The following is a 9,617-nucleotide window of genomic DNA, read 5'->3' as shown; positions in this document are numbered from 1 at the left end:
AGATGAGGTCTCGCCAAGTTGCCCGGGTGGGTCTCGAACCCGCAGGCTCAGGCCATCCACACACCTCGGCCTCCCAAAGCGCTGGGATGACAGGCTGAGCCACCGAGCCCGGCCAAGACATTTTTAGAGACAGGGCCTCCCACTGTCCAGCCGTGATCACAGCTCATGGCAGCCTCGACCTCCTGGGCTCAGGAGATCCTCCCTCCTCAGCCTCCCGAGTAGCTGGGACGACGGATACCACCACACCCGGCCTGTTTTTTGACTTATTGTAGAGACAAGTCTCACCACGTTGCCCAGGCTGGTCTCAAACTCCTGGGCTCAAGCGGTCCTCCCACCTCGGCCTCCCAAAGTGCTGGAATGACAAGCATGAGCCCCCCGCCTGGCCGCGGACCCTAATTCTGTCCACCTCAGCTCCCCACCCCGCCCCACGTGACACTTCCTCTAGGAAGACCTCCAGTTGGGAAAACCGGGAACAGAGTGGGTCTTTCCCCACCCCCAAGTCCACCCCCAACCGGGGGCAACTTCCTGCCTGTGCTGGACGCTCCGCCCTGGACTCCGACCACAGAGAGCCCACCACGTGGCTCCCCGGCCTGGTGCTGGGACCCCAGCCACTTACCCCAGAGGACTCCCAAGGCGAGGACAGCGAGACCAGTGGCTACCACGCCGAGGGTGACCGCCCGGCAACACGTGGCGTCCGGAGGGGGCACGACCTTGGTGGCCCCAGCAGGCTCCATGGCTCGGAGACACGTCGATGGGGAGCTGGACGCCAGCAGGACGGGGCAGAGACAGGTCAGGGCTGGAGGCCCAGCCTTCTCCTCCCCACCAAGGGCAGGAGACGGTGACCCTGAACCCTGGGCTACCGGCCGGGCCGGGGCCTACGCTGATAGTCCCGGGGAGGAGTGTCCTGCAGCTGCTGTGACAAGTGACCTCACACCCCGTGGCTCAAAGGGCCACAGGTTTTCTTCTCACGGTTCTGGAGGCAGGGAGGACACGGCGGAGGCTGGCCCGTGCGCAGCTCTGACGCTCGCCGTGTCCTCTGTGGCCCTGGACATCACGTGATCATCCTCGGGGCTGCGGGGCGGCCGGCTTCCCCCAGAGGGCGAGGCCCCGGAGAGAATCGGCGGGAGCCACCGCACCTATGTGACCCGGCCTCAGGGTCGCACGCAAACGTGGCACTGACCAGCCCATGCTCCGGGAGAGGGGCCTTTTTATTTATTTATTTATTTTAGCGGCAGGGTCTCACCCTGTGGCCCAGGCTGGAGCGCCGTGGCACCATCACGGCTCGCCGCAGCCTCGACTTCCTGGGCTCAGGCGATCCTCCCGCCTCAGCCTTCCGTGTAATTGGACTATAGGCACCACCGTGCCCAGTTCATTTTTGTTTTTTTTGAGTGGGAGTCTCACTGTGTCGCCTAGACTGGAGTGCAGTGGCCGCTCCCGGCCACCGCAGCCTTGACCTGCTGGGCTCCGTGATCCTTCTGCCTCAGCCTTCCGAGTAGCCGGAATTACAGGCATGCGCTACCACGCCCGGCTGATTTTTTTATTTATTGTGGAGATGAGGTCTCCCCGAGTTACCCAGGCGGGTCTCGAATCCGTGGGCTCAGGCAATTCACTCACCTCAGCCTCCCAAAGGCGCGGGATTACAGGCTGAGCCACCGAGCCTGGCGACCCCACATCTTTAAAATAAAATATAAAACAAAACAAAGTCAAAAAATTCATGCAACTCTTTGGCAATCCTGATGAGTTTTGTAGAGTGTGAGAGTGGAAGTCTTATTGGAGTGGGTTTTCAATAGAATGGGAGAAGGGCAGTTGAGATAATTGACGCAGGCAACTTTTCAGGAGCTTTATTGTAGAAAGGAGCAGAGAAATGGGGTGATAACTGGAGGGGAATATGGGATCAAGAGGGTTTTGTTTTGTTTGTTTTAGAGAGAAGAAATTACACTGGTTGTATTCTTTTAGGAATGGTCCAGTAGAGAGGAGGAAAATAATGATGCAGTAGAAAAGGGAGAATGGGGTACAGCAGGGGGGATGGGATCTAGTAGAGAAGTAGAAATGCTGGCCTCAAGTGAGAGTATACACAGCTTATCCACAGAAACAGGGAGTATACAGGCATAAGTGCAGGTATTAGGTAGGTGATGGGTGGAATTTGTAGAAATTCTCTCTTGATGGTTTCTGTTTTCCATTGCCCCCTTTGCTGTAGGTTCTTAATAATACCACTTGTCAGTTTATTTATTTATTTATTATTTTTTATTTTTTTGAGTTGGAGTCTCACTCTGTCGCCCAGACTGGAGTACAGTGGCCGCTCCTGGCCACTGCAGCCTCGACCTGCTGGGCTCCGGCGATCCTTCCACCTCAGCCTTCCAAGTAGCTGGAACTACAGGCACGCGCTACTACGCCCGACTAATTTTTGATTTATTGTAGAGATGATGTCTCGCCAAGTTGGCCAGGCGGGTCTCGAACCCACAGGCTCAGGCAATCCACTCACCTTAGACTCCCAATTGTGCTGGGATTACAGGCTGAGCCACTGAGCCCGGCTCACTTGTCAGTTTATTATTATTGTTATTACTTTTAGAGACAAGGTCTCACTCTGTTGCTCAGGGTGGAGTACAGTGGCATGATAGTTTTCATTGCTTACTGCAGCCTTGAACTCCTAGGCTCAAGGGATCCTTCTGCATAGCTGGGATTGCAGGCATGCACCACCAGATAACTTTTTAAATTTTTTTATAGAGACCAGGTCTTGCTATGTTTCCCAGGCTAACCTCAAGCCATTCTCCTACCTCAGCCTCCTAAAGTACTAGGATTACAGGTGTGAGCTATTTTGCCCGGCCTCCATTTGTCAGTTTACAGATATGTTTTGTTCTCTGTCAAACTGATAATACAGTAATATATTATTGAATTTTCTAATGCTAAATCATCCTGGGAAAACCATCCCAACTTGATCATTATGTAGTTTTTACAATTTTTTATTTTGAGATAATTGTAGATTCACATGTAGTTGTAAGAAATAACTTAGCAATATCCCTCAGAAGGCTAGAGTGGCCATGAGTGTGCCACTGCACTCCAGCCTGAGTGACAGAGTGAGACTCCAACTCCGAAAAAACAAATAAATAAGGAAATCTCCACATTCATGGTTTTACTTTTTAATTTTTAAGTCATTATTATTATATATTTCCAACTTAACTGTGTTGTAGCTTGTTTCCTGCCCTAAAATATGATCAATTTATGTGAATGTTTCCACTTAACTTGAAAAACTAATCAAGGGGCTTTTTTTTTTTTTTTTTGAGTCAGAGTCTGTCAACCAGACTGGGCTCTACCTGCTGGGCTCAGGCGATCCTTCTGCCTCTGCCTTCCAAGTAGCTGGAACTATAGGCATGCACCACCATGGGGCTTTTAAAAGCCAAGGGGCTTTTAAATTTTTATATCATGGCTATAGACTTGACTGTGTTTCCTCATACTTTTTGCCAATTATTGTTTCTATATTTTGACCCTATGTTAGATGTGTTATATATTTAAATTCTTGGCAAATCAGTCCTGTTATATGTATATTTCTTTTAGTGACTTGTTGCCCTGGGAATTCTTTTTGCCTTAATGTCTATATAGTCCTTTATTCATTATTATACTAGCAAATATTTTCCTGATATATCTTTTTATTTTCTTTTCTTTTTTTGAGTCACAGTCACTCTGTCACCTAGGCTGGAGTACAGTGACATGCTCACAGCCACTGCAGCCTTGACCTGCTGGGTACAGGTGATCCTTCCACCTCAGCCTTCTAAGTATCTGGAACCATAGGCATGAGCCACCACACCTGGCTAATTTTTTTGTTTTATTATATAGACAAAGTCTCGCCATGTTGCTCAGGCTGATCTCAAACCCACGGACTCAGGCAGTCTTCTCGTCTCTATCTTCCGAAGTGCTGGTATTACAGGTGTGAGCCACTGTGCCTGGCTTATCTTTTTCTATCCTTTCTTTTTTTATGTTTTTGTGTTTTAGATATGTTTTATAATTGGATTTTGTTTCCTTTTAAAAAATATCCAGTCTAATAATCCCTGTCTTTTAACTAGGAAGTTTAATTCATTTATTACTATTGTGATTGCTGATATTTTTGGATTTATAGCTATCATTTTACTTTGTTTTCTACTCAGATTTTTCTACTCTTTTTTCTTTCTTTCCTACCTTCTTTTGAGTCATTTTACCTCTTTCCCTATGCTAGTTTGAAAGTTATACATTCTGACTGTAGTCTATAGTTTGTATTCCTAAAATTTTAATGTACATGTTCACAGTGTTTAAAATGAGTTAAGCATCTCTAGCCTCTTCCAGAGTAGCACAAGCACTGTAAAATGCTTTAACCCAATTACCTCCTGGTTTTATATGTTTTTTTCAAATATTTAAAAGTCTAATTGTTAATGAAGTCTTCTCATTCATAGGAAGTATTCTGTTTTTTATGAGAGATGTCTTTATTGTGCTCTCATTTTCTGTGATAGTTTAGATGACTTTAACATTCTAAGGTGAATTGCAAGCCCCAACCAGGGTAGTTGTGTCCTCAGCTTGATTATACTGGTGTTCAGTTTCCTATTTTTGGACCCTGGAGAATTTTCTTTACTTCATTACTCTTTTAAAAGGATGCTTGGGTGATTTTTCCAGTATTTCTGTGCTTCATTCTGAGAGGGTTTTGGTTTATCTACTCTCTGTCATATCCTTGGAGACATAATCTTTTTCTTTTCTCTGCTTTCCTTTTCTGGAAATGGCTCAAGAAACTTCTTGCAATTGACTAGAGTCTTTTAAGCAGGACACATCTGATCTGTCTTGGGTGAGGATCCATTCTTGATCCAGGATCACACAGTACAAACATGGCTGTCAGGGCCCACTTCTGTGGGTAAGACATCATGGTGGGATAGATGGAAGAATGATAGCAAATGATATTGAACACTTATCATGTGGCAAGTTTTGTCCGATTTACTTTTTAAAATTTTGAGTTGGGGTCTCACTCTGTTGCCCAGGCTGGAGTGCAGTGGCGTGATCTTGTCTCATTGCAGCCTTGACCTCCTGGACTCAGGCGATCCTTCTGCCTCAGCCTCCTGAGTAGCTGGGACTCCAGGTGTGTGCGACCATGCCTGGCTAATTTTTTAAACTTTTTTTTGGAAAGACAAGGTTTCATCATGTTGCCTAAGCTGGTCTTGAACTTCTGGGCTCAAGCAATCCTGCCTCAGCCTCCCAAAGTGCTGGGATTACAGGCATGAGCCACTATGTCTGGCCTGTTCTATTTACTTTATGTGTATTAACACATTTAATCCTCACCATAGTCTTATGAGGTAGGTGCTGATATTATCCTCATTTTATAGATTAGAAAACTAAGGCATAGGGAAGATAAGAGACATGCTCAAAGTTCTGCAGCTGGTGAGTGGAGCAGTTAAGATTTAAATCTAGCCAGGCACAGTGGCTCATGCCTGTAATCCCAGCACTTTGGGAGATGGAGGCGAGAGGATTGCCTGGGCTCAGGGGTTCGAGACCAACCTGAGCAACATGGCGTGACCTCATCTCTACAATAAATCGAAAACATTCGCCAGGTGTAGTGGCGCATGCCTGTGGTCCCAGCTACTTGGAAGGCTGAGGCAGAAGGATCACCTCAGCCCAGCTGGTTGAGGCTTTGTGGCTGTGAACAGCATGCCACTGCAGTCCAGCCTGGGTGACAGAGTAAGACTCTGATTCAAAAAAAAAAAAAGATTTAAATCTAAACACTGTCTCTAAAGCTTAATTTCCTAACCACTGTGTTATGTTGCCTCAAGAAAACACTGTGGACTTGGAGTCTGACCTTCTGAGTTCACTTGCCATTTACTTAGCCACTCTCTCCTCCCTATCAGACAAATTATGAGCCTCAGTTTTTTCTATGAAACAAAAACGAGGCTGGGCTTGGTGGCTCAGCCTGTAATTCCAGCACTTTGGGAGGCCGAGACAAATGGATTGCCTGAGCCCATGGGATTGCCTGAGACCAGCCCTGGCAACTTGACGAGACCTCATCTCTACAATAAATAAAAAAAAATTAGCCGGGCACAGTAGCATGTGGCTGTAGTTCTAGCTACTTCGAAGGCTGAGGCGGAAGGATCGCCAGAGCCTAGCAGGTCAATGCTAGGGTCACCGTGAGTGTGCCACTGCACTCCAGCCTGGGTGACAGAGTGAGACTCCAACTAAAAACAAAACAAAACAAAAATGACAGCCCCGTGACTGTACAAAGCAGGTCTTCAGGGACAGAGCATAGCAAAAGCTTCTGGCTATCCCTAACTTTTTGACATGAAGAAGGCAGTTCGACTCTCCCTTGTCTGGCAAGCATATACAGGTGCAGGTGCTTTATATAACTGGCACCTTGGGGAGGGTTGGTTACCAGATGACATCTAATGTAGGGGAATAGTGTTGGACCGAAAGCCCAGAGAATTGGGTTCTAGCCTCAGCTCTTCTACTGAATTGACATGTGAGTGCTACCAGGAGATTTTTTTACTAAGTCAGGAAAAAAATTCCCATTCAGTCAATATTTGAGTATTTACTACATGCTAGGTACTGTGCTAAAAGTTAGAAGATAGTTGTTAACTTTATTGTCTGAGAATTGATTTCAGACTCTCTCTGTGGCAAATAAAAATTCTACCATGGAACCAGTTGAAATACACAGCTTTAGGAAGTAATCAATCATTTGTCCCAAGATGAAGTGAAATACCAACTTTACCACTGTTGGTATGGATCCTGCTGATGGGGGTGACTTTTTAGTTGCTCTGTTCTGCAGTTCTGGGACTCTCTGACCTTGATCACTTAGCCTTCGTATTCCCAATTGTAACATAAGCAGGTAACTCTAGTTGATTTCTAAGCCCCGCCCAGGTCTTCCATTCTCTAATCATGACTGTATGAAATATGATCTGTTTGTTTGGAACTCAGATTTCTTTACCCTAAATCATATTTGGGAAGTCTTAGGGCTGGGATGTTAAAGTAAATGGCTTAAGTACTGTTATTTCTCTTACTAAACCTACAGCAGACATTGCTAATCAATCTCAGCACTTCTTCCTGCTGAGCCTAAACCCTGTTAATCCTGACTGGGACTTTGCCAGGACCCAACTCCTCATTTTATCTTTTGTCAGAGCATGGCCAGTGCAGCAAGGGAATTGGTTATCCAGCGACTGAGTCTGGTGAGGAGTCTGTGCGAGAGCGAGGAGCAGAGGTTACTGGAACAGGTGCATGGTGAAGAGGAGCGGGCCCACCAGAGTATCCTGACACAGCGGGTGCACTGGGCGGAGGCGCTGCAGAAGCTTGACGTCATCCGCACCAGCCTGGTGGGCATGCTCACCCATCTGGATGACCTACAGCTGATTGTAAGTCAGGCAAGGGTGAGGGTATGACCAGTTGGCCAAGCTCCCCAAAGGTTTCCAAACATCAAGAATGTTTGTTGGAGGTGGATGGAGATGAGAATTTGGAGTAGGGATGAATAACATACATTTTTTGCTTGACCAAACTTTAGCCAGGTTTCTGAACATTTTCCTATGTTCCTCTGTGCACTTCCTTGTAAAATCCAGCTTTAGCAAAAGAACCCTACCAGTCAGTTTAGCCAGAAATCCCCATCCTTGATATCTGATCATTCTCTATATCTGATCAGTTTCTTCATCCTGCACCATCCCCCGGGTAATGTCTGATCACTGTGGCATGTCTTCAGCAAGAATCCTGTTAGGTTGGTTTTGCCAGAATCCCCCTTACTGATGTTTCCTCTTAGTAATTTTCCATCCATTGACCCTCCACACTGCTCCTTGGCTATAAATTTCCACCTGTTCATGCTGTATTTAGAGTTGAGTGCAGTCTCTCTCCCACTGCAAGACCCCACTGCAGTGGAGCTTATACCTATTGCAATGGCATTGAGTAAAATTTTTCTCACGGTGCTTTAACAAATATCATTGAGGCTGGGCACAGTGGCTCACGCCTGTAATTCCAGCACTTTGGGAGGCCAAGGTGGGAAAATTGCTTGAGCCCAGGAGTTCAAGACCAGCCTGGGCAACATAACAAGACCTTGTCTCTATGAAAAAAAAGTCAAATAATTACTGGGCATGATGGCACACACCTGTAGTCCTGGCTACTCAGGAAGCTGAGGCAGGAGGATTGCTTGAGCCCAGGAGTTCAAGGCTGCAGTTACCTGTGATCGTGCCACTGCACTCCAGCCTGGGCAATAAAGTGAGACCCTGACTCAAACTACAATAACAACAAAAACACATATCAGCCGGGCTCGGTGGCTCAGCCTGTAATCCCGCGCCTTTGGGAGGCTGAGGTGAGTGGATTGCCTGAGCCCGCGGGTTCGAGACCTGCCTGGGCAGCGAGACCTCATCTCTACAATAAATCAAAAAAAAAAAAAAAAATCAGCCGGGCGTGGTAGTGCATGCCTGTAATTCCAGCTACTTGGAAGGCTGAGGCGGAAGGATCCCTGGAGCCCAGTAGGCGAGGTTGCGGTGGCCGGGAGCGGCCACTGCACTCCAGTCTGGGCGACAGAGTGAGACTCCTACTCAAAAAAAAAAGAAAGAGACAAATACATAAAATGACAATTAGGTATGGAACGATATGTACTATGGTAGAGGAAGTCACTCAGAACTAGGGACCTGACAATCCAGGCTGGGGGAAGGAGGACTCAGGGAAGACTTTCTGACTAAAGTGACTTAGAGGCTGATGCCTGATAAGAAGAGTATCAGTGTTTTTTTTTTTGTTTTTTAAACAGGATTTATTGAGAGGACAGAAAAGCTCCCACAGTGGGAGGGGACCTGAGGGGGTTGCCCGAGTAGCAGTGTTAAAGGAAGTGAGGAGGTGGAGAGAGTTCAAAAGCACACAGAGAAAACACTGCTTGGCAGAGCTGACAAGGCCCCATGTGAAAATACAGAGCTCATTCATAATTCTCCCGCCAAGAGTTACCATGATTAATATTTGGTACATAGCCTCTCAGAGTATTTCACATAGATCTTCAAATGCCTCCAGTTTTGAGGGTACATCGTGGCATCTGAGTAAAAATGTCAAGCAGAGGAAGGAGAATGTAGAACACCTAAGCTGTTTCGCTGCATTTTCAAGTAGGGCAGTTTCCATGACTGGCCTAGATTGTGCATTCATTTAGTCACATAGCTCCCATGTCCTGGGCACATCCTGAGACACTGAGACAGTTCCAGACACTGAGACAGTTACAACAGAAGATTCACAAGAAGCCATAGTCATCTAGGAGCTGACAGTCTTTGTGGGGGATGCTGTTGGGTAAACAGGTGATAATCCTACAGTGGAGTTGACAGGAACCTAAGATGCCATAGCACACGGGGATATAATATTCATTCTGAGCATGTGTTGTGGTGTATGTGTGTGTAGGGGGTGTGTGTGTGTGTGTGTGTGTGTGTGTGTGTGTGTGAAGTACAACCCAGAAAGCTTTGTGCTTGAAGGAGTAAAAGTTTTTATTCTTTTTTATTTTTTTTGAGTTGGAGTCTCAATCTGTCTCCCAGGCTGGAGTACAGTGGCATGCTCACGGCCACCCCAGCGTCAACCTGCTGGGTTCGGGTGATCCTTCCACCTCAACCTTCCAGGTAGCCGGAACTACAGGTGCACACTACCTTTTTTTTTTTTTTTTTTTG

At 46.7% G+C, this 9,617-nt stretch overlaps 1 protein-coding gene across 1 annotated transcript in view; it reads left to right on the top strand.

Moving 5' to 3' along the window:
* Positions 1-9,617, top strand: part of BSPRY (B-box and SPRY domain containing) — a 47,307-nt gene that overhangs the window by 24,643 nt on the left and 13,047 nt on the right. The window contains exon 4 of the mRNA XM_008057323.2: positions 7,116-7,346. Coding sequence (XP_008055514.2) covers positions 7,116-7,346 — 231 coding nt within the window. The remainder of the gene's footprint in view (positions 1-7,115; positions 7,347-9,617) is intronic.

This window comes from Carlito syrichta, unplaced genomic scaffold (genome assembly GCF_000164805.1).
Source record: "Carlito syrichta isolate Samal-C Ts95f unplaced genomic scaffold, Tarsius_syrichta-2.0.1 Scaffold302949, whole genome shotgun sequence".
Lineage (NCBI taxonomy): Eukaryota > Metazoa > Chordata > Mammalia > Primates > Tarsiidae > Carlito > Carlito syrichta.
Note: the sequence above shows the minus strand (reverse complement) of the source record. Positions and strands in the feature narration are given on the sequence as shown.